Genomic DNA, 24,366 nt, shown 5'->3' on the forward strand with positions numbered 1-24,366 from the left:
GCTCCCTGCCTCAGCTGCCTGCCAGCCCAGGAGGGCTCAAGTTTGTTTTATTCGATATCTGTATAAATAAACCATTTGAATTAATAAAAAAAAAAAAAAAACAAACCCAAAGTCACAAGTGTCTAAAGTCCAACTGGGGCTGCCAGGCACCCCCAAACGTGGGGGGCCACAACCCAGGACCCCCATCCTGGAGCTGGGGGTGGGAGCTATTGCTTTTGAGTTCAACCTGGTTCTGGAGCAGGGCTGGGGCCAGCAGGGAGGGGGCACGGGCTGGCTCCTGACTCCCCCATCCCCACCTGGCAGCCAGAGCTGCCCAGTGGGTGGGGGGGGGCCACCTCCTGTCCCCCGCCCCGGGAAGGCACAACGTGGTCTGTGCAGGTCGGACGGCTTCAAAGCAACGGAAGAGAAACATCCAGAAAAACATCCTCCCTCCAAGGGAGCGCCCAGAACCCCACACCCCACTGCCTCCCGGGCCGGGATGCGGCCCCAGCCAGGGGGGGCTGCTTAAGGCATTGGCGGTGATGTCCCTGTCAGGGGGGGGCTGGAACCCCTTCCCCTTATTCCTTCTCCCGTGTCCACTTGATCATGGTCTCGGGCGAGCGGTAGAGGAAGATGAGCTTGGCGTAGAGCTCCTCCTCCAGCTCCAGCTCGCCCGTCTCCCGCACCAGGAAGATGTCGTGGCACAGCTTCAGGATGCGATCCACGCAGGGCAGCTCCTCGAACATGATGGAGTGCGAGATCTCGCTGAAGAAGCCCCGCACGAACTTGCCGATCACCAGCACGATGGACACGTAAAGCCCCATGATCCTGCAAGGGAGAGGCAGATCCTGCATTCCTGGATCCCACTCTCAATTCCCTCCGGATCCGCCCCCACCCTGGCACCCTCCACACACCCGTAGCCAGCCAGGAAGCCCAGGCTGGGGGGGCTGACTTTGTCGTTGAAGATGATCAGGGGGAGGATGTTGCCATCGCGGGGTGGGGCGTCCTTCAGCCTCAGCACCCACCACTCCACAAAGTTGTCATCCTGGCCAGAGCCCCTGCGCTCCCGTTTCAGCTGCACCTCCACGTCCAGGTAGCTGTCCTTGTCATCTGGAGAGGGTGACAGCATCAGGGCACAGCACAGTGGCTGCTGTGCTCTCAAGGATGATTTTTTTGGGGGGGGAGTGACACAGTGGGACTCACGTCCTCACTGTCTGCAGTGGGGTGGCACCATCAGGCTACTGGTGTGCTCCCAGCACTGATTTTTTTAGGGAGAAGCACACAGGGACTCATGTCATCCCTGTCTTCAGAGAAGTGGCACCCAGTGCTGATTTTCTGGGGTGGGGGCACACGTTGGGACCTACTTGGCAGCAGCTGCTTGACAGGTTCGGCTTCGAGGCCACTGGGCGCCCGGATGTATTTGGGGAAGAGTTTGGGCAATTCCCTGCAAGAAAGGGGGGTGAGGAGGGGGTTGCACCATCCCACTGAGCACAGGGGTCCAGTCCCCCCCCCCCCCAAGGGACACTCACACGGGGTCGTCCCTGGTGCCACCCAGCAGCTGGGCCAGCTCCAGGCGCTGGGGCGCGCCGGGCTCCAGGTCTCTGGTGAGTTTGCCGTAGGCATTCTCCACCGTGCCCCCCTTGCTCAGGTCCCTGCGGGCAGGAGAGGCTCAGTGTGGGCAGGGGGGGCGCAGGCAGGGCTGGCCCCTCCCTGGCCGTGCCAGAGGTACCTCTGGAAGGTCCAGGTGAAGTGCAGGGTGATGTCAGAGGAGCTGTTCTGCAGCTCCTGCTGCATCTGCTCGCGGCTGGGGGGGCTGATGCTCCACAGAGAACCCGAGCTGCCCTCGACGCGGGCGGTCACGATGTCCTCCTCGCCGTAGAGGGTGATGAACTGCATGGCCAGCTGCCACCGGGGGGGACAGGGCTCAGCCCCCACCCTGGGGGCTCTGCCAGCCCCCGCCCAGGGCAGCCAGCAGGGATTTTTTGGGGTGGGGAGGGGATTTACCGGCTCCCTCTCAAACTCTTTGGTGAGGTCTTCGTAGTCCTGGGAGGTGAAGGGCTGGATGGATTGTTGCTGGGAGCTTGTAGTGAACAGGGGCTGGGGGACAGGAACAGGGGGACATCAGCCAGGCAGGCCACGCTGGTGTCCCAGCTGGGCACCCCAACACCCATCCCACATCCTCACCTCGTACCCCCCCAGCTTGAGGGTGACAGTGACATCAATGGGGTGGTTGACAATGCCCACCACGGAGCGCACCAGGGACATGAAGAGCAGCGGGAACCAGATGATGCCCACGAGGAAGAGGATGATGAGGCCGCCCATGCCATACTTCACCACCTTCTTCTTCTTCTGCCCCTTGGGCTGGGGGTATTTCTGGGGTGGGGGGAGACAGCACACAGTGTAGGGTGGGCTCAGGGGGACCCCAAGAAATAAGGGGCTTAGTGGGGGACCCTTCCTGGCACAGGGGCTGTACCTTCTCCGTCTCCCGGCTGCACTTGATGATGAAGATGTTGGCGTAGATGTCCTCCACACACATCCAGTTGGAGAGGGACAGTGTGGTGTCCGTCCACACCCAGTCCATGACGGCCCGCAGCTCCACCAGGAAGGGCACGAGGCGGAACCTGGGGGGACACGGGGACAGGGCACTGGTACGGCACCCTCGGGGTGCCCAGAGGTCCCTGCAACCCTGTGCCGTACCCCTGGAAGAGGAAGAGGTTGAGGTGGTTGTATTTCTTGGTGAGGAAGTTGCCCAGGATGCGGGTGGGGTAGCCACAGCGGATCTGGTAGGCCGACAGTCCAAAGTAGATGCACTTCACAAAGTACCACAGCTGGGCCACTGAGTTGAGGCTGAACAACCTGAGGGAAGGACGTGTCACCCCCTCAGCCAGGAGCCTGGGCCACCACATGGGCTCGGGGACACCAAGGTGCCACGCAAGGACCACGCAGTGCCACGGCGGGGAGTTCTTTGGGATGTACCTTTGGGTGACAGCCGGCAGGATGAAGAACATCCAGATGTGGATGCCGAAGACCAGGATGACCTGGAAGATGAGCTTGCCCAGCACGGTCTTGCGGAGGTAGAGCGCGCGGTCGATGATCATGGTGGTGAACTGGAAGAGCACCATGAGCAGGAAAGCCTGCGGCACTTGGTTTTCCGACAGCGAGGAGGTGATGTCAGCGGCCGCCGTGTATCTCTGGGGTGCAGCAGAGGTCAGCACGTGGCCTAGCCTCACCCCTGTGGTGGGGGCAGGACAGCCAGGGCCCTGTGGGACTCCCTGCTCACCCCAAAGGCCCAGAAGCCGAAGATGATGATGATGAAGTCGACCACGTCAGCCATGAACATGTAGGCGTAGACGTCGGTGGCCGCGTGGTTCTGCGTGTTCAGGATGTCCTGGAAGAACCTGCGCACCGGCCGGTACATGTTCCGTGCCCTGCGGGGACAGGGGACACAGGGACAGGTGACTGGGACTGCACCCCACAGCCCCCACCCCAACCAGCACCGCCACGACTCACATGGTGAGGAAGAAGCCCTTGACCCGCAAGCCAAACGCCTTTAGCTTCCTCTGAGCGTGGCTCTCTTCTGCTGCTTCCTCCACCTCTTCTTTCTTCTCAACCCCTTGAAGTGAGGCACAGCGTGGGTGACAGCCCGGGCCCTGCAGGGCCACACCCTGCCTGACCCCGGCACGCTGGGGGTGCCAGCCTTGCTCCTCACCAGGGTGTGAGGGCTGGGAAGTGGTGCTCACCTTCCCCTGGAACCACCTCTGGTGTTTTTCTTCCCTGACTTCTCCTGAAGCGGAGCCGTGTGGTCTTGGTCCCCTCTCTCTGCTCCACGGACTTGCCCTCCGGCTCTGGCTCCAGCTCCGGCTCCGTGGCTGCTCCCAGCACTTCCCGCTGGGCCGGAGCCTCTGGCCATTCCTCAACCAGCACCAACGGCGGGGACACGGCTGCCTCCTCCTTCTCCTCCCCTTCACTGCTGTCCGCCCGCTTCTCCTCCGTCGTCTTCTCATGGTCCCACAGCCCATAGGACTGCAGAGGGACACGGTCACGGGTCCTGCTGCCCCCCAGCCCCACACACCTCACTCCCCCATCCCGCAGCATCAACTCCCTCCCAACCAGCACTGGTGGGAAGCCATGGCAGAGCCACCCAGCGCTCACTGGGCTCTCCCCAGAGCCCCCCAGGAGCAGCTGCAGCTCCCCCCAAACGCCCACCCACGGCCCAGGGCTCACCAGCAGCAGGGAGCGATGGAAGAAGAGGGCCAGGAGCTGCAGGAGGTCGTACTTGTTGTAGCGGCCAGTCTTCTCCAAGCCCAGGATGCGTGGTGGGAAGAAGGGCTTGCCCTCGTTGCGCAGCAGGGTGATGTAGCCATTCCAGGGGAAGAACCCGAACTGGAAGAGGTACTTCACCACCACCATCACCTGTGGGGATGCTGGGTCAGCGGGTGGCAGTGGGGGCTGGGTGGCATCGTCCCTTCACTGGCCACCCCCTGCCCACCTCGGTGAAGACGATGGCGGTCATCCAGAAGCGCTTGGTGGGCCGGGGGATGGAAAGCATGGCCCAGAGGAAGACAAGGATGGGCAGGAAGAGGGAGAGGATGGAGGCAGTGACCATGTGGTTGAGGATGATGATGAAGTAGCAGAGCAGCTCGGAGTGGGCAGTCACACAGCGGTACCCGGCCAGCAGCAGCTTCAGGAACCGGTTGTGGGATTGGTAGAACCGCTCCGACTCCTCCAGCTCGGAGACGTACATCCTCCTGTGGGATGCAGGGCCGGCGTGAGCCCCCTGCCACTCCCCATCCCCGTCCCGCTGTCTCCACGCCCCGCTGTCCCCACCTGCTCATGAGGAGCTCACTGGCAGTCCGCCTGCGCTGCTGGGGCACGGCCAGGAACCCCTGGGCATCAGCCACGTCCTCCTGGGAGCCCAGGTTTGTCACCAGCTCCTGGCTGTCGGCAGGGGCGGCTCTTGGGCTCCCGCTGGGGATGACACAGGGACAGGGGTGAGCCCCGTGCCCGCCCGCCCTGCCTGTGGCACTGCCAACGGGGTATCTATGCACCTGCCTGGAAGCGCCGCTTTGGGAATCTGCAGCCAAGGCGCCGGGCAGGCTCGGCTCCTGCGGGAACTCCTCCGGCGGCAGCACGTAGAGCTCATCTGGGAACTCGTGGTTTATCTCCTCTCCCTGCAGCAGGCAGGGTGTCAGTGCCTCTGTGGGGTGCCAACCCCCATGCCCCAGTGCCCCCCCGGGCTCACCCTGGCCAGCCGCTGCGCCAGGACGCATCTCTCGAGGAGCAGGATGCGGGACATGTCCGTGTGCTCCCGGGTGCAGGCATCCAGCCACTGGGTCAGCCCGTCCACCAGGGCCTGGCACAGCAGCCACAGGAACCTCAGCGTGTTCAGCGCCCGCTGCAAGACATTGCTCCGCTCTGCCAGGGCAAAAAGAGGGGTGGGGGGGTCACTCGGTGCCCACTCAGACCCCCCCAGCATCCCCCCGAGCTGCAGTCCTGCTGCCCACCTACCAGAACTTTCTGTGTTCTCTTCCTCCTGGCCTTCAGCCCCCTCGGGAGCCTCCACCTCTCTCCCTGCACCATCCCCTGCAAGGGTCAGACCACAGGGAAGGGTGAACATCATTTCTGGGGCTCTCCCATGCACCACCCCATCTCCTGTCCCCCCACATCCACCTTAAAAACCAGCGTGGGCACCAAAGAAGCTGCACAGCTCATGCCCAACCCCATTGTAGCCACCAGAGAGCCCCCACACACGCTGGGAGCGCCCTGCCAGGGCACACAGTGGGCACCAGGCAGGGCTGTGTCCCCTCCTGACCCCCCCCAGCCCTATTTTGGGGTGTCACACCCACCTGCAGTGCTCTCGGGGCTGGGTGGCTCTGGCTGCTCGGGCTGCTCCTGCTGCCGCAGCACCGTCCTGGCGTTGGTCACCCAGGCCTGGTAGGCGAGCTGGAGGGGGACAGTGGCCATCAGCACCCTGGGGACACTGCCAGCCCCCACAGCTGCTCTGCAGTCCCCCAGCCCTGCTCACCTGGAAGGCGCTCAGCCTCTCCGGCCGTGGCTCCTCCTGCACCTCCTCCTCCTCCTCGCTGTCCGACTCGAAGAGGAAGTATTCCCCGGAATGCAGCACTGCCGGGGTGGGGGCACAGGGCATCACGGCACAGCCAGGGCCATGGCAGGGGTGTCACACCCCAGGCTGGCCCCGCTGCCATCTCCCAGGGCTCTGCCTGGCACCGAGGACACCCACGGGGACATCAAAGCCAACGACTCAACTGCCACGTCCCCAAAGCGGGGTCCCTCCGGCGCCAGCGTTCAGAGGCAACCGACGTCAGCGACCCCAACCCCAGCCTGGCACCCCCAGTCCAACACCCCGTTAGTGCTAGGGAGCAGAGGAGCCGTGGTTAGTGCCCTGCGGCCGAGCCTGGGGACAGGGGACATGCAGGGTGTCACCTACAGCTCCCATGGGTGTTAGCAGTCCCGGCGGGGGGACCTCTCCGAGGGGCTGTGCCCCGTTACGGCCCCGTGCCAGGGCTGTACCTGCGGCGTGGTCTAACCATGGCCGCCACCACCGCTCCCTCAGCCGGGACGGGTCCGCAGGGCCACCGGGAGCTGTGGGACGGCAGACAGGGCTGAGGACGGCCACACCCGGGGCACCCAGCCCGGCTGGGGGGGACTCGGGGCGGGGAGGGGTCACCTCACTGCTCCACGGGGCTCCACCAGGATGGGCGTCGGCGATGGGCCACAGGCACACCCGTGTGCTGGAGAGGGGGTGGGGACACGGGAGGGACCCCCCGGCTCTCACCTGCTCTGGCCCCGTCCTGCCCCGGGCCGGCGCTGCGGGGCAGCCGCTCCTGGTGGTACTTCTGCTGCTTGGTGCGGATCCGCTCCATCCTGCGGGCAGAGGATGCTGCGGAGCCCGCTCCCCCAGAGCCCCAGGGGCACTCCATACACGGGAGTGCACCAAGGTGCACGGAGAAGGGTCCCAGTGCCCCCCAAAACCCACTCACTGCCGCTTCAGCTGGTCCAGCGACTTCCTCTCGGCTCGCCGGTGCGAGCGCAGGCTCTTCATGATGCTGGCCTTGAACAGAGCCACACCCCTGGGGGACAGGGACAGTGGAGGGTCAGGGGGGCCCCCTGGCACCCATGGGGACCCCTCCAGGACCCCAATCGCACCTGGAAGGCTGCAGGGCAGAGGCTTGGAGGTCCCACATGACATGCAAGTAGTAGGAGCTGAGGAAGATGCGGCGCTGGAGCAGGAGGAAGAAGAAGCAGATGCTGTCCCAGATGATGCCGGCCTCCTCCACGGGTAGCGTGCAGTCGTGGTCCTTGGCCATCGCCTTGGCTGGCAGGCAGAGGTGCAGGCGGGTCAGGCAGCAGCCCAAACCTGCACCCCCCAAGCCCCCCAGATCACCCCCAGACCAGCAACTCACAGTTGTAGTAGCCCTTGACGGTGCAGACGAGGCTGAAGAGCTGGATCACCCAGCAGAAGTTGTTCTGCATCTGCTGCACGAAGACGCAGGACAGGAGCTGCGGGCAGAGAGGGCACACACGGCTCTGTCACCAGCCCAGGGGATGCCCAGGGCGACCTGAGCAGAAGCACATGGATCACAACGCACCGACAGCATGTTTTTGGAGATGATGACGGTGATGTTGTAAAGGATGAGGCAGTCCCAGAGCACGAGGCGGGCGCGGGCCGGCTTGCGCAGCGTGGCGGTGCCCGAGAGCAGCAGGTAGAAGCAGGCCAGCAGGTAGCCCAGGCCAAAGAGGCTGATGCGGTTGGCGCCGGTGATGAAAACCACCACGAGGACGAACCAGAAGAGGTGGCGGAACACCACCACCTTCGCCATGTCCAGGTAGGACCTGCGGATGGGCTGCTCAGAGCAGGGGCCTGGTGCCCTCCCAGTGCAGTCCCAGTCCCCCCACCAGCCCTATTGTGGGGGACAAAGGGCTGCGTCCGGTCTGTGGGGTCCCAACGCCTCTGAGGGTCCAGCACCATCACCAGGGGTGTCCTGGACCACCTCATCTCCTTCCAGAAGAGCCTGGGAGTGTTCCTGCTCCAGCCATCGGGGGGTCCTGTCCAATGGGACCCCTGGCCCAAAGGAGTCCCAATCCCATCGTAGAGGATCCCAGCCCAGCGAGTCCCACTGCCTGAAGGTCCCATCTTATCCATACCCCAAGGGGTCCCATCCCAGGATTTGCCATCTAAGGATGGGATCTCATCTTGTCCCCACCCCACAGGGTCCCATCCCTGGGGGGGAACCATCTTATCCATACCCCAAGGAATCTCATCCCAGCTGGGTCCCATCCTGTCCATACCCCCAGGGATCCCATCCCAGGTGACCGCCCCATTCACTGCCCACAGGGGATGCCATTCCCGTGGCCCCAGCCCACGGGTCAGGGTGCTGTGCCGGGGACACCCACTTGCAGTAGATGAAGTTGGGGGTGGGGTTGTGGCGGTCCCGCTCCCGGTCGAGCCGGTCGGAGTTGTCCCCGGCCTCCTGCAGCCACGGCTCGGAGCGCTCGGCCTCGAACACGCGCCACTGCTGGGCGGCGCAGAGCAGCAGCACGAAGTCGTCTGTGGGAACACGGCTCAGCCCTGGCCACGGGGCTCCCCTCGATGCCGGTACCCCCCAAACCCTTCCCCAAGGATGCCAGGATGGGGAGCTCATTCATTCCCTCCAGGCAGGTGTGGCGTTCCCAGCCCCACCTCCTCCTCTTTAACCACCCTCCTTGGGTGGAGATGTCTCCAGGCCCCTTCTTTTTCCAAAAGAAGGTGGGAAACAATCAAGCTCCCCCACAAAGAGGTGGGGTTTGCCGTGACTCCTCCTCCAACTGGGTGTGTGTGATTTAGGCTCCACCTCCAATGGGGTGGGGCTCCTAAAGCTCCTCCACCCCTCCTGCCTGTCCTTCCCCCTGCTGGAGGCAGGATGGGACCCCACTGATGGGGACAGGGGCTGGAGTAGGGTGACAGGGCACCCCTCGGACAGGGGGCAACTGAGGGCTGGGGCACTCTTGGAGCAGGGGGATCCCAGGAACTGAAGTAGGGGAGAACTGGAGTGGGGCTGGAGTAGGGGCACAGGGCACCACATGGGCAGGGGGCTACTCACTGATGAGGTTGGTGGATTTGGGAGCCTCAAAGAAGTCGGGCAGGTAGAGCCACTTGACAAGCGCCGAGTTGAGGGGAATGGTGTGGCTCCAGCGCCACGGATAGTCTGGAGGGCAGGGGGGCACAATCAGTGCCACCTCCCTGCTCCAGCCCCTTCCCAGGGCAGGCCAATGGTGCCCCCCAGGAAGGCCCCCGTGCCCCTTACCCAGGCAGAGGGCGGGCGGCATCCCCACGCACAGCAGGTACTGGTAGAGGAGGATGATGACGAGGAAGAGGCAGAATTTGGGCCAGAGGCGGGCGATGGCCGCGCGCCGCCGCCGCGTCAGCATCACCACGAGCCAGCAGCCGTGCAGGATCACCACGAAGTTCATGCGCTGCCCGATCACGTTCACCATCATCAGGAAGCAGATCTGGGGGTGCAGGGGGGTGCAGGGCTCAGCACCGGGGCGCTGCGAGTGCTGGGACCCCCCTGCAGCGTCTGTGCTCCCACCTCCAAGCCGAACTTGTAGTAGAAGTAGTTGATGAAGTATTTGGCGCAGCTGACGAGGCCGAGGTCGAGGTGCTCACGGGAGATGTCCTCGAAGATGGTCTCGGTGACGGGGGCCACCAGCTGGTGCTGCTTGCGGTGGTACTGCTGGCGCCGGTACACCACGGCCTCGAACACCAGCAGCAGCAGCACCTGCAGGTGGTTCTGGGGGAACAGGGGGTGCTCAGGACCAAGCCAAGCCAAGAATCCCCCCAGGTGGTCCCCACAATGTCCCCGTGCCCCACCTGGATGTACCCCAGGTTGGGGAAGCCCTTCCGGATGCCGAACCAGTTGGCAGGGTCCACGGGGCCGCGGTACAGCGTGGAGTTGCCCAGCTCCTCTGGGGTCAGGTTGGTGTCGTTGGGTAGGGGCTGCAGAGGGGAGCACCAGCGGATGGGTCAGTGCCCCTCGGCCCCCCCAGAGCCCCTCTCCAGCCAGGGAGCCCCCCCAGAACCGGCCCTGCCGGGCACACCTGGGTGCAGTTGCTGGAGTACTGGCGGGGGTCCACGATCTCGAGCTGGTAGAGCATCTTGCAGACGATGATGATGCAGGTCCAGACAGTGGAGAGGCACGAGGCCATGCGGCGGAAGCGGCAGTAGGGCATGGCCAAGGCCCACAGCAGCACCAGCAAGAAGTTCATCAGCGACACCTGGACACAGGCCCTGTCAGCACCTCGGGGGGGCCCGGCTGAGCCCCCCAACCCCGCAGCCCCCCAGGGTACCTCCTCCAGGGCCACCCAGACGGTGTAGACAGCCACCATCTTGAGGACGTGCAGCTCCAGCAGGCGCCTCACGAAGACCTCCCCGCGCGTCACCGTGTCCGAGAAGGTCCGGCCCAGCACGATCAGGCGCTCCAGCACCAGCCCCCATTTGTTGGAGTCTGTTGGACACGGACCCTCATGGACACCCCCGCAGCCTCCCTGGCTCTGAGGACACCCCAACCCATTCCCACAACCTCCCGCACCTGGAGAACAACCCAATCCATCCCTGCAACCTCCAGCTTCTTCCTGGCTCAGAGGGCATCGCGGTCCATCCCTGTATTCTTCCAGACTTCAAGGAGACCCCAATAAATCCTTGCACCACGCTGGCTAACAGGACACCCCAATCCACCCCCATGCCCTCCCAGCCCCTTCCTGGCTCAGAGGACATCCCAATCCATCCTCATACCCTCCCAGACTTGAAGGACATCCCAATTCATACCCTGCAAGTCTCTTCCAGGCTTGGAGGGTGCCCCAATCCATCTCCATGCCCACCCACACTTGGATATCAACCCAAATCCATCCCCCTACCCCTGCTAGGTCCCTCCTGGCTCGGAGGACACCCCATCCCAGCCCGTCCCCCATCCCAGCCCTGTACCCAGGGACTCGGTGTCAGAGTCTCCGGCCTGGGCACTCTCAGCAGCGGCCGCATCCCGCAGCAGGCGGCTCCCGTGCAGCTCCTCGGACCTGTGGGAAGGAGGGCTCAGAGCGGGGATGGGGGGCTCGGGGTGCAGGGGGGCTCACCCAGCACTGGGTGCTACCTGGGGATGCGGCAGGGGGCCACAGAGGGGGCACGGACGTGCTCCAGGTCGGTGATGAGCATGAAGGGCTGGTGGAAGTAGTGGAGCTGGAGGATGCAGGCCAGGAGGAAGAAACCCGGGATGAGGATGCTGGAGAAGAGCTTGGAGACGCTGAACTGCTCCAGGCCCAGGTCGCTCAGCCTGGATGGGGGGGACACAAGGGTCAGCACGGGGCCTCATCCATCCCACCCCAAACGGGCACCGAGCCCCCATGCCGGGGCTCAACCCCAAGCTGCTCCGTGCCTCAGTTTCCCCATGTGCAACCCATCCCTTGGCCCTGCCCTGGTGCCACCACAGGGCTGATGCCACCCCACGGTGGGTCGGGGACACTCACTGGTTATCTGTGAGGCCCGTCAGGTTCCTCCAGTACATGGGGAAGTCCTCAAACTGGTAGGTGTAGTTGGCAATGAGCACCAGCATGGTGTAGGCCACCACCAGCCACCAGAAGCCCTTGAGCACCTTGCGCCACAGGCTGTAGTACACCTGCAGGGACAGGGACATCAGCAGGGCCACCCTGGGGATGGCACAGGTCCCCAGGGGTCCCCAGCCCCCCTACCTGGAACAGGATGAGGCAGAGGAGGAAGAGGAGCATGTAGACGATCTTGTAGACGACGAGGCGGCCGGTGAAGGTCACCACGATGAACATCCCGGCGCAGACGCAGATCCAGAACTTGGCAAAGAAATTCCTCACCACCTGCCCCAGGTTCTTCAGCACATCCCGCATCTGGCTGGTGTCTGTGGGGCACACAGGGGCTGCAGGAGCCGGGCAGGGGGCACCAGGATCCACCCCCCCCAGCTGTGGGGTGCTCAGCCTGGCACAGTGTGGGTGACACCAGGAGCCCTCACCTGTATCCGTGACGGACACCTCCAGGAGCGGCGTGGCCGGGGCCCTCCTCGTTAGCACCTTCTCCTTAACGAACTGCCGCAGCAGCATCCAGAAGGTGAGGGTGAGCAGGAGCTGTGGGGACAGGCGGTGAGCAGGGCCAGCCAAGGCTGGGACACAGGGCTGGGACAGCACCACACTCACCTTCGCCCCCAGGGCCAGGCAGGGGTACCTGGGATGCACCAGCCCCAGCGGCCGCAGCCTCATGAAGCTGATGCGGGTGGGCAGCTCGGGGGACAGGTCCATGGCCCAGACGTACTGCAGGCTGCACAGGGTGATGGCGTAGAGCACCAGGAAGGGCGAGCAGAGCATGGCAAAGTGCCGGCGGCTCCGCACCATCCAGATCAGGCACGACCACAGCAGCAGCACGAAGGTCAGCCAGCTGTGGTAGGTGATGCTCCACACCTGTGGGCAGCGAGGATGAGGGCTCGGCCCAGGAGGAGCCCCCTCCCCGTGTCCGTGTCCCCTCCCAGCTCTTTACCATCATGGCGATGAGGGCAGACACGTAGCTCTGCTTCATGAGGACGTGGCCCAGCGTGCGCAGGGGCAGCCACTCCACCCGACGGCTCCTGCCTGGCATGGGGAGGGGGCGTGTGAGGCACCCCAGGCTGCGGGCAGGGTTTGGGGAGGGGCTGGGGTCAGGCTTACGTGCGCTCAGGACGTGCACGGTGCAGTTCTCAGTGCTGCCGCTCGGCTTCTCAGTGTTGGGGGACAGCATGGGCTGGGGGCAGAGAGGGCTCAGAGCCCACCCTGGCAACCCCATCCCACTCCCTGCACAGCCCCCCCCAAACCTACCTTGGTGTCCTCAACCACGCGGTCAGTGTCCTTGGGCCAACTCTCCAGCTCCACCAGGACCCTTGAGCACGGCTGTGCCGGTGCCACGGCTCTCTGCGAGGGGCAGGAGCCAGCTCAGGGCACCCACTGCCACCATCAGGGAGCAGGATCGTGCCCCAGGCCCCTGCCAAGGCACCCCACACTGCGGGCACCCCGCTGCCCCCCGCGTCCCCCTGCGCCAGGGCCGGGGCAGTCGCGGCCACGCACGCCAGGCACCATGGTCACCGTTGTCACCATCAGTGTCCAGCTCAGCCCTGCAGCCCCTCACCTTGGCACCCAGCCAGTGCAGCTTCACCAGGGTGGCCACGGTGTAGTAGAGCAGGAGCAGGATGCCGGGGTTGGCGTAGACAGGCCAGGGGTAGCTGGTGTTGAGTTCCAGGGTGTTGGGCTGGGAGCAGTTGTGGTACAGGATGATGTCCTTGAAGCCGAACACCCTGTGGGGACAGAGGAGGTGACATTAACCCCCCAGCCAGGACCACAGAGCCGACAGTGGAGGGATGCTCTGGCCGCCCTCCCCGGGGTGGGATGGGGCAGCTCAACATCACGGGGACCCTGGGCACAGCTCCCTCCCCACGGACCCACCGTGCCCAGATGGTGGGGGGTGGGAAGACCCCCTGGACGAAGGGGGTCTGGTAGGCATAGAGGCACAGGAGGTGGGCGGCGCTGTAGATGCTGACGAGGATGCAGAGGACGTTGAAGGCCTGGCAGCTGGCGGGGAGGTGACAGGCCCACCATGTGCACAGCCCCACGAAGAGCAGGAAGTAGACGCTGGAGGAGGCGGAGGGCAGGGTGATCCCTGGGGAGCAGCGCCCCGCAGGCGGTCAGTGCACGGCCCGGCAGCCCCTGGACTGAGCAGCATCCCGCTGGACTGAGAGCACCCCGCTGGACCCAGCATCCCTCCTCAGAGCAAGCGTCCCTTCCCCTTGGACCACGTTTTCCGCCTTGGACCAAGCACCTCCTGCCTCTTGGACTCTAAATCCATCCTCCTCAGACCAAGCATCGCTCCTGCTTGGAACGAGCATCCTCCCTCCTTGGACTGAGCATCCCCTCCCCCCCAGAGCAAGCATCTCTTCCTCCATGGATCAAGCATCTGTCCCTCGGAGCGAGCAGCTCTCCCCCTGGATTGAGATTTCTCCCTTGGATTGCATTCTCCCCCCTAACACCAAGCATCCCCTCTCCCTAGACTGTTTTCCCCTCTAGACCAAGCATCCCTCCCTCCATACACCGAGCTTTTCCCCTTGGATGTTCCATCCTCCCCCCATGGACCAAGCATCCCTCTCCTCAGACTGAGCACCACAACCCCCATGGATTGAGAGTCCCCACTTTGGACCAAGCTCTCCCCCCGGACCAAGCATCCCCCCAGCAGCACGCCCTCCAAGCCCCCCCAGCTCACCCCGTGCCCCCCACACCCCGTGCCCACCTGCCAAGGCCAGCAGCAGGATGGCCAGGCCCTTCCCAGCCTCCCAGAGCAGCCAGTGAGCCTTGTCCCAGAGCCGGCTGCTCAGCGGCGTGTCCCTGCTGGCCGCGCGCCGGTGACGCCCCACATCCTTCTCTTCCCTCTGTCAGGGAAAACCAGGCTGGTGTGAGCTCCATGACCCGATCCCGGACAGCTCCTGGCCGTGCCTCAGTTTCCCCACTCTGGGGAGGGCAGGGGTGGCCGGCCAGGCAGGCACAGTGCCCGGCACCTGGCCGTGTTTATCTCATCAGCTGCCTGGAAAGCGCCTCCAAAGGGCGGCTGTTTTTCTTGGCACTGGGATGCGGGTTCCCAGCACGGAGCTTTTTTCCAGGCTGCCTCCCCGGGCTCACGGCAAAGGCATCCGCGCCAGCCGCTGCTCCGGTTACAGCCCAGCACAGCCGCAGCCAGGCGCGGCAGCCTGGGCAGGGGGGAGCCCCGAAGCGGGGCTGGGGGTGCCACCGGGGCTGTGTCTGCCTGGTGACCCCCCTGCCATGAGCACGGCGTCCTCGTGACCTGCTGGCACTGCCAGGCGGGGCTGGCATGGCACAGCACAGCACAGCACCCAGCCCAGCAGCAGCGAGCTCGAGCTGGGGGCCAGCACCCCATAACTGCCCACCCCACTGTCCCGGCTGTTTGCCGGGGTCCCTGCGGCAATGCTGGGGCAAACACGGGCACTCCTCCATGGCTGTGTCACCCCAGACCATGGGACAACGACCGAGCCCTCCATCCTAGCCAAAACTGCCCTAAACTGGGTCCCCAACTACTGGGGATGCCCCCATGCCAAGCCCCCACGTCCCAGGCTGTGCCCAGGGAAGGGACAGGCACCAGCCACGGACAGGCTGGCACGGATGCAGTGGGATGGGGGTGGTGGGATGTCCCCACGGCACCGGGGGTGGCTCTCACCTGCTCAGAGGACTCCAGGCTCTCCGGGTTCCGTCTGTAGGTGGCAGGGCCGAGGCGGCGGCACAGGCACAAGGACACGGACGAGACCAGCAGGATGCCAACGTCGGGCGCCACGAGCCGAACCGAGTTGGGAATGTCACTCAAGTCCAGCCTGGGGGGAGAGCGGGGCAGGGGAGGGCTCAGGGGTGACCTCCCAGCCACTGTCAGCCCCCAGCCCCACACACCGGGGTGCCCTTACCTGGTGACCCCAATGTGCCGAGCAAGGACCTCCCAGGAGCTGCCTGTGGAGAGAAGGGGGGCACTGAGCGGGGCAGACCCTGCGTGGGCAGGCTCTGAGCACCCCCCCCCACCACAGGGAGAACATTCCCACCCATGGGATTGCAGGATGGGCTCTGTGCCCAGTGCAGTGGGCACCCAGCAGACACCCTGGCATGGCATGTGGTGGGACCCTGCAGAGCCTCAGCACCATCCCAGTGCCAGCAGGATGGGTCCCACACGTCCCCAGCTTGAGGGTGCAGCCCCAGGGCAGCACAGGGAGCAGAGCTGTGGGTGGGTGAGGGTGGGCATGGGCACCCCCTACTCACAGCTGGGCCCCAGCAGCTGGTCCAGCACGGGCAGCGTGTGCAGGCATATCTGGAAAACCAAGTGCGCGAGGAGGAAGAGGATGCTGGTCCCCAGCAGGGCTTTGAGGATGCGGCTGGTGGGACCTGCGAGACACGGGCAACCTGTCACCCACCACCAAGGACACCACAACCCCAGCAGGGACCCTGCACCCTCGGGAAGAGCTGGGAAGGGTGCACTGTGCCCAGAGATTCCAAGGCTCTGCCCCAGGGACAGGATCCCACCAGGGCTTTGCCCACCTCACTGTGCACCCAGCACGGCCCATGGGCACCCTCCCTCCCTGTGTCCCTGCAGCACCCAGCTGGCACTTCCCTGGCCCTGCAGGTCAGGGAGCACACCAGGATGCAGTCGGCATCCCCATCCCTGCTGGATTGTCCCATGGGAGGGCTCCAGGGATCCTCCCCACCCCAAACCCCATCAGCCCTTCCACCAGCTGCAGCCGTGCCCCCATCCCACCCGGCTCTCCGGGCCCTGTGCCCGTTTTCCTGGCCAGGGGGTGGGGTAGGCAGCGAGCCCACCACAGCTGCGAGCCGGCCTGGGGGCGGCCCCAGGCCAGCAGCTTTCCCTCCACTTGTTTTTTCCTGTAAATCCACACAAAAGCTCTCGGCAGCACGGGGATCCGGGGCTGTGCGAGCCCATGAAATATTCAGAGGGTAAAGCTTTCAGCTGTGGCCGTGCCAGGAGCTGGGGGCAGGGTCAGAGCTGGGCACAGGGGGGGCTACGGGCACCCCGTGCCCACCTGCCCCGGTGTGGGTGACCCCCTGTGGCCACCGCGACGCCCCGGGCAGGGCGGAGGGGCTGCTCGTGGTGTGCCCACACAGCCCAGCCCTGAGCCTGGTGGTTAATAAGGCTCCGAAGTGGCCATCCTGGAGCAGGAGGGCTATTAATAGCCCCGCTGGGCTATAATTAACAGAGAGAGGCTCCACACGGAGCCACGCTGCCCAGCCGGGGTGAAACCGCAGCCAAGGTGCCCGTGGGAGGGGGGTGGCAGCCCCCCTGCTGCCCACCCCACCTGTCCCAGCCCTGCAGCCCCAGGTGAGCCCCTTACCTGCGGTGAAGTGTGGGCAGGGCCCCGGGAAGCAGGGCAGGAGCAGCAGGAAGAGCAGGTACACCAGGGAGAGCACGTTGTAGCGGAAAAGGCAGGCTGGGGACAGAGGGACAGGGTTAGTGACAGGGATGTGGCACCGGGAGGGCTCACAGCTGCATTCCCCCACCATGGGCATCCCCAAAAGAGAGGCAGCTCGAAATGCCAGGTGGGACTGGGGTCCTGGGGTGATGCCAGGTAGGACAAGGGGGTCAAGCGCCCCAGAAATGCCATCGGAAAGAGGGACACAGGCAGGAGCACCTCAGGCTGTGCCACTCCTGGTCACCCACATGGGTGACACAGAGAAGAGGGGACACACCCAAGGTCCCAGACACGTGGGGTGACAGGGGAGGAAGAGCCACGAGAAAAATCTGCCGCGTTTCCACATCATTCCCGCAAAACCACCCTGAGGATTGCAGGGACCCCCATGGCCAGGCTGGGACCCCTACCCGTGACCTCTCCAGGGGTGGCACAGCACCTGTCCCCAGCCATGCTCCGGGCGTGCCACCAGCTCAGCACCTTCCCCCTCGCTTATTTTTAGATCTAAATTACAGCTTGTTTGGAGGCACGAAACCGTCGGAGGAGTGGGGCCGAGGCAGCAGCCTGCAGAGCTGCCACCACCGGGGACAGGGATGGGGACAAGGACAGCACGGCGGGGATGTGGCAGGGCAGCTGCTGCCCCAGCTGGGGACGCCGCGTTCCTGTCACCGCGTTCACAGTGACAGACACCGGCACATGCACGGCAGGAGGAGCTGGGAGCACCCACAGGGCAGCCCCAAGGCCACGGGGATGGGCAGCAGCACTGAGACACCCCCGGAGCAGTGCCTGGCTGGACACGGGGAGCTGAGCTTTGTCACTGCGCCCTGCCCCAGGCAGTGCCAGGACATCCCCCCATCCCCTCTGCTGACACATCCCACCAGCATCGGGGGATCCCTCTGGAACAGCCCAGGAAGGGGGCAGCCACAGGGAACCGGTGCTGGGGACACCGGCTCTGCACGGCCGGGGCAGGGAGCTGCTCCCCTCGGCACCCCACTCTGGAAGGGGGTGGGACAGGGGGGTCAGAGGGCAGCCCTGACCCCGTGGGGCTGGGGGGGCGAGGGGGGCCCAGCCGGGCGCCAGGGACGTGCTCAGCACCGCGGCCCGGCACGGCCCTTCCTGTGTTTACGAGGTTTCAGTGGGACAACACATCCTGGAGAGAGGGACAGCGCGGCCGGGAGGACACGGCACAACCCCCGGGGACAGCGGGGTACCCTCGCAGGGCACGGGGGCGGTGGAGGGAGCGCCCAGGAACGCCCCGGGACACGTCCCACAGCCCCACACCCGGGCTAAACCCAGCTCCAGCCCCACAGCGGGGTCCCCACGTGTCGCCAAGCCTGCGAAGCACAGCCCGGCCCCGAGCAGGGGCGGGGGGCACAGGGGAGCCCGCGGTGGGGGCAGCAGGAGCGTCACCAGCGGCCACCTCCCCGCGGTGACCCCGGGCCGCGTCACCTCCCGCACGCCGCTGCTGCCGAGGGTTCCTGGCTGTTTGGGCAAACCATGATCTCATGGAGCAAATATTCCCCGTCCGTCCCCGCCAGCGCCGAGAGGAGCCTTCCCGGCACGGGGGCGAGACGCTGCTCCAGCTTCCGTGGGAGCCAGGCAGGCCCCCCTTGGCACCCACCCACCCACCCCACTGCCCACCCTGGGGTGAAGCAGCCCCACCGCGAGCCCTCAGCCCAGCCACGGCCACGGCCTGGGTGCCGGTGGCACCGAGGGCACGTGCTGGCACGGCTGGAGTTCCGATGAGAACGGGGATTGTGGGGAGACCCACAGGCATGGCTGGCACTGGGGGGGCACCCACATGCTGACCCCATTGCTTGGTGCCACCAGCACCGCCGGGACCCTCTGGTTGGCGGCTCACCCTGCACCCCTCAGGCATCACCAGGAAAGCTCCCAGAGGTGCTCGATGGCTTCAGCCAGGACAGAAAAGGAGGGAAAGAAGGTGGTGACAGCCTGGTTCGGGAGCACCCTCGGAGCCCGGCTGGGAACCCACCCGGCTGCAGCGGGGCGTGCCGTGCCAAGGTGTGTGGGTGCTCCGTCCTGCAGACGGAGGGAACCGGTTCCCTGCAGTGCTGACAGCGGGAAAGCGCAGGCACAGGGAGAAAAACCAGTTTGGCATGTGGGGAGAGCAAACCCGCCCTCCGAGCGGCCGGCTGGGTGTGCAGGTGGGTGGGTGCAGCGCCGTGGCACCCACGGCCCCCTCCCCACGCAAGCAGTACCCTTACCCACGACATCCCGGGGTGTCTCTCTCGGAGCACTCACCTTGTCCCCTAAGTCAGGTATCCTGGATTGGCACCCCAAATTCCTGCTTGCCCGGCCCTGTGACCCCGGGAGCAGCCAGAGCAGCTCCCACGCTGCCGGGAGGTCACCGCCACCACAGCCGGCACCGGCGGCACGGGAAATATTAACGACATTAACGAGCTGGGAGGAGGAAAATTGCAGCTCTGGGGAGCTGGGCGGGATGTGTGGGGTTCCTCCATGCCAGCCTTAATTGAATTTCGCCATGGGAGGGGATTGGGGTCACTGGGCACCACTGGTGAAGTGGAGGCAGCCAGGAGGAGTCGGCATCAGGATCTGTCCCGGTGCACTGGGCCGGGAAGAGCAGCTGCAGGACAGGGTTGGGGTCTGGCATAGCCCCCTCCCACAAACCAGGCACCATTCCACACCCAGCCAGCTGCCAGGACGGATCCATTCCCAACTGCATGGGGAAAGGGGGCTCCCCAGACCCCCCGGAGCTGGAGGAGTCCCACACACCAGCCCTGCACCACCAGCGCATCCACACCGCTCCTGGCGCTGGTGCAGCCGCTGCTCTGCAGGGACTGCGGCCGCTCAGGATTAATTAGCAGAGCTCTTTAATTCCCTGCCCTGCTCACTCACAGGGCCGTTACCTGCTGCCAGAGCCAGGCAGCTCTGCCAAGCTGCCTCCCACTTCACCAGCCCCAGCTGCTAACCCCCAGGACCCTGATGGGGTCCCCAAGGTGTCACTTTGCTCCCAGGACTCTGCACCCACTGGCTGCAAACCAGAGGCAGGGTGATAAACACAGAGGCCCCATTCCAAAATCCCATCAGTGTGGCTCCCTATCCCAAAATCCCATCAGTCCCAAAGCAAAAAGTCCTTGGGCAAGCAGAGCTGGCCACCGGCACATTCCCAGCCCCAGCTCCTCTTTCCAGGAAAGAACAGCCCCACCGGTTCACCCACCATATCCTGTTTTTGTGGAAAGTTAATCCCGATCCCACCAGTTCCCTGCTCCTGGGAATGCCGCAGGAGATGCCCCAGGAGGGCTCTGGGCTGGGTGCCAGCGGGTGCCACGGCTGCCAGCCTGGGAAATCCCAGCATCAGGCAGGAGCTCGTGCCATGGGGCAGGGAACGCAGCAGCCCGGGGGACAAGTGTCAGGGGACAGCCCTTTCCCTGGCACACACCAGGATGGCACAGCCCGTGCCACAGGGCTCCCAGAGCTGCAGGCTCAGCACTGGGACACATGAGGACGCACATTCCCAGATCCACCAATATTCCCAGCAGGGCCATGACCCGTGGCTGCCATATGGCAGCACCAAGCAATGCCCAAACCCTGCTGTCCTCACCCAAAGGGGACCCCCTGCACCCCTGCGGAGCCCCCACAGTGTCCCCCACCTCGGTGGCATTGTGGGGGCTCAGTCCTGGGGACACGGGCACCCAGGCCCTGCATCTCCATGCCATCCCATCCTCTCATCCCATCCCATCCCCTCCCCCCTCTCCTGGGAGGAAGCAGCAGTTATTGCTCTTGGAGACAGCAGTGGCTTTGCTTCTTTTTTTTTTTTTTAATACAGTTTTTTTTTCCTCCTCTATTTTATTTCCCTTGGTTTTATAAAAAGCACCTGACCACAGGAGGCAGCTGCTGCAGCCCACACTGACACACGGCTGAGCTCCAGCCCTGCAGCACCCGGGCCCCCCAGAGACCCCCCCAGCACCCTGGCCGGGCAGGAGGGGCTGTGTCCCCACATCAGGGGGTTTGGGGGGCACCGCAGCCGCAGGGAGGGGGTGCCACCCTCACCCATCGCTCCTGCCCGAGCACCACGGATCAGCGTGGCCACGACTGGCACTGGGGGTGCCCGGTCGGTCCCCCCTTGCGTGGGATGTGCTGTGCCCCCCACAGCGGCTCCAGCACCCCAGAACCCCAGCAGGAAGGACGGAGCCGTGGTGGGGATACAGCCCCATGGCACGGCTGGGACCCACCCGTGGGGTCTGTGCTGTGCCAGCCGTGGGAAGCGGGGCCGGCCCCGAGCCACGCCGTGGGGCCCAGGGCCTGCAGCTCCACTCGCCCCGAGCTGGCCGGGAGCCGCGAGCAAACATCCTCCGGACGTTTGGGAAGAGCCAAATTGCCAGGGAAGGAAGGGCCGCAGGCGGGTCGTGCTCCGGGGCAATTCCTCCCACCCAGGTGCAGTGGGACGAGCCCCAGCCCCCCGTGCCTCAGTTTCCCCCGGGTGCTCCTGCGAGACCCCTGGGCACTGCTGAGTCACCCCCGTGGCCAATCAGCTGGAGAAGGACGGAGTCCCCGCCCAAGTGGGGCCCCAAATTTCAACAAGCCACCTACTAGCTCACAGGGGAGGGGACAGCAAGGCCACCAGTGTCCCCAGCTGGGGGGGGGGGGGGGCCGGGGGTCCCCAGCATAGCCCGTGCCGGAACAGGGTGAAGAGCCAAGAGAGCCTGGGACAATTTGGGGCCAAATCAGCGTTATTTGGAGCACGAGGGCCCCACGGGACGCTGCGCCCGGAGGCCACGTGTCACCCCGGGCACCCATGGGATGCACCCGGCAGCTCCCGCGGCCCGGCCCGGCCGCTGCGCCCCTGTCCGGAGAGCGCAGCCCCGGCTCCCAGCCCCGCTCGTGGGCTGGGTTATAATTAACCTCCTCACATCCTGCGCGATGCTCTGAGTCACTGCCCCAGCAAACCAAAGGAAAAGCAGCTTTTTCAAGAGTCACCGACTTCCTCTGCCAGCGAGGCTTTGCCCGGTGCGCCAGCGGCACAGCCAGCACCCCGAAACCCAACCCTGCTCCCCAAAACACAGCCGGGAACGGGGCTGCTCGGCTGGACGCGCCTCCCTCGGCCGGGCGCATGTCCCTCTCTCTCCAGGTGACACTATCCCAAAAGTCACTCTAGGGTTACTCCGAAAGCCATGCCAGGGCTCCCAGCATGGGTGGTACGAGCCCGGTGTTGGTGGCGAACAGCCCCAGCCCGTGCCCGGCACAAGGAGCCCCTTGAACAATCCTGTTTATAGAGAGGTTTTTCCTTTGCGTCTACGCAAACGCAGCGTCCCCGAAGAGGCTGCGGAGCAACCGGGCTTCAAAGAACCGATTCTTGTCCTGCGCGTCCCGGGACACGGGGATTTTCCAGGCCGGTGGCCAGCCGGTTGCCTTGGTGGGTGGCACATCTGCCATCAAAGGCCGACAGTGCTGGGAATGGGCTGGTGGCAGCATGGGGACCGCAGAGCCACAGGAGCTGGGGTGGGCACTCTGCTTGCCGGGATCCACCCGGGCACGGGGACAGAAGGAGGTGCCAGCCATCCCCGGGCATCGCCCACCCCGGCCCCCTCCTCATCCCCCACCTTGCAACCACAGCGGAGCGAGCGTGGTGACACGGCTGTGACCAAACTGGGTCACCTGCACCCCAAACAGCCCCCGGGTGTCGGGGGACAGGGGGGGACACGCGCACACCCTCCCGCCCCGGAGAAAGTCGCAGCGCTACCCGCGAGTGGGCTCGGTCACGGGTGGAGAGGGGAGAACTTAGGGTGATCCCCGCGGGGGATCCCGGCACCGACCTTCCCCGGAGCCACCGGCGGCTCCTCCCGGCGCGGGGATCCCAGCCCCGCTTCCCGGCTGCAGGGCTCCGCTCGCCCCGGGCTTCACGGCACTTCCCGCGCCCCTCGCTCCACGTGCTGGGGGGAGCCCCGCAGCCACCGGCGAGCGGCAGCAGCCACCGGGGCAACCCCGGGGGGCGGTCCCCGAGCCACCCTCTCCACAGGCGGGGGACCCACCCGGGTCACCTTTGGGGGATCTCCGCGCCGGCCGCCCCCGCGTGGGGGACCCCGCGCCCCGCACTCACCGGCGAGCAGGGCGAGCGGCAGCAGTAGCCAGTAGAGCCCCGCGCAGAGCCCCCGCCGGTTCATCGCGGCGGGGAACGGGGGGGGCCCGGCCCGAGCCGCTCCGAGCCGTTCCGCCCCGCCGGGGCTGGGCAGGCCCCGCTGGCCGGTGCCGGTGCCGCTGGCCGGTCCCGCGGCGCTCCGAGGCGCTGCCCCCGCCCCGCGCCCGCCGCTTTATAAACGGCACCGCCCGCCCCCCCCGCGGGGCCGGCGCGGCCTCAGCACCGCCCGCCGGCACCGCGCCCGCCACTGCTGACACGAGTTGTGCGGGCTCAGCACGGGCCCCGCAGCTCCCCGGGTTCCGCTTTCTGCGGTCGGGGAAAAAAACCCACTTAAAAAAAAAAAAAAAGAAAGAAAATAAAGATAAGCAGGCCCAGACAGTGTTTCCTGTTTATTCCGTTCAAAAGCGAAATAAAGAAGCCGGAGCTAATTTTTGCCGAATTTTTGTTCTTGATACCAGAGCTGAGAGCTGCTGCACGGAATGGGGAGCACTGACTTGCAGCCCTGGAGCTGGGTGGTGTGTCCCTGGCACTGGGGAATGATCCCGTGCTCCTGGAGCTGGGTCCATGATCCTACATCTCTGAGCCGGACACACAGTCCCGTGTTCCCAGAGCTCGGTGCCCACTGCAGAGCCAGAGGCAGACCCACACCCCCATGGAACTGGGAGCCCAGGTGAGGGGTGTGGGGGTCACGTCTGGAGCTGGGAGCTGCGCTCACCGCCTCATCCCGACTCGAATCCCAGTGGGAAGGTGCCACACACAGCTGGTGGCACGGGCAGCATGGTCAGTGACACCTGGCAGTGCTGGTAACCACCAGCCTCCAACAGGAACCATCAGCCCATGAAATTCTCCACATTCCTTGGCTTCCCTGCGCTTGTTTTCCCAACACGGTTAATAAACTGGCATCCAGCTGGCACACGGCTGGACTGCTCCCCACTCTCTTCTGGGCTCCCTCTAGAATTCCAGGGCCTCTTCTCCCCACCCCAAATGTGCCCAAGCCCCAGCCATCCAGGCACCCCTGCCCACGCCATAACCCCCAAACCACGGGGGACCTGATGGCTCCCGAGTGTGTGTATCCATGGATTTGGCAGGCACAGCCCCTCGCGAGAGCATCCTTATCACGGGGACGTGGCTGCATCCACCCTCATCACTGGCGTCCAGAGGGCTCTGCTCACGTCAATTAAACCCTTGTCGTCACAAAGATGTGAAGTTCAGCATTAACACCGTGTCCATGAGACCTGCTGGATATGGGAATTACCTCTGCCACCC

At 65.3% G+C, this 24,366-nt stretch overlaps 1 protein-coding gene across 4 annotated transcripts; it reads right to left on the reverse strand.

Moving 5' to 3' along the window:
- Positions 1–32: 32 nt before the first annotated feature.
- Positions 33–23,232, reverse strand: PIEZO1 (piezo type mechanosensitive ion channel component 1 (Er blood group)). 4 transcript variants are annotated; one of them, XM_082290028.1, is made up of 51 exons: positions 23,062–23,232; positions 16,908–17,003; positions 15,823–15,945; positions 15,477–15,519; positions 15,239–15,389; positions 14,300–14,438; positions 13,462–13,675; positions 13,148–13,313; positions 12,841–12,933; positions 12,694–12,766; positions 12,527–12,618; positions 12,190–12,450; positions 12,009–12,120; positions 11,719–11,897; positions 11,497–11,645; positions 11,124–11,303; positions 10,961–11,049; positions 10,327–10,484; positions 10,078–10,254; positions 9,851–9,976; positions 9,570–9,770; positions 9,285–9,489; positions 9,081–9,185; positions 8,395–8,548; positions 7,590–7,833; positions 7,404–7,500; positions 7,147–7,315; positions 6,981–7,070; positions 6,776–6,864; positions 6,511–6,582; positions 6,005–6,102; positions 5,826–5,922; positions 5,488–5,562; positions 5,222–5,394; positions 5,032–5,150; positions 4,807–4,947; positions 4,469–4,727; positions 4,204–4,392; positions 3,720–4,002; positions 3,490–3,592; positions 3,260–3,407; positions 2,956–3,170; positions 2,677–2,835; positions 2,453–2,600; positions 2,164–2,352; positions 1,984–2,076; positions 1,709–1,881; positions 1,509–1,631; positions 1,344–1,423; positions 894–1,089; positions 33–807 (listed from the first exon to the last, which is right to left on the reverse strand). In XM_082290028.1, the coding sequence occupies exons 1-51, from the start codon at positions 23,123–23,125 to the stop codon at positions 558–560; spliced, it is 7,422 nt and encodes a 2,473-aa protein (XP_082146154.1). In that variant the 5' UTR covers positions 23,126–23,232; the 3' UTR covers positions 33–557. The 4 variants fall into 4 exon arrangements, with proteins under 4 accessions (XP_082146154.1, XP_082146155.1, XP_082146153.1 ...); XM_082290029.1 differs by lacking the exon at positions 6,511–6,582; XM_082290027.1 differs by having other exon boundaries at positions 12,527–12,766.
- Positions 23,233–24,366: the final 1,134 nt, after the last annotated feature.

Source organism: Coloeus monedula (genome assembly GCF_965178545.1).
Source record: "Coloeus monedula genome assembly, chromosome: 13".
In the NCBI taxonomy this organism is placed as follows: Eukaryota; Metazoa; Chordata; class Aves; order Passeriformes; family Corvidae; genus Coloeus; species Coloeus monedula.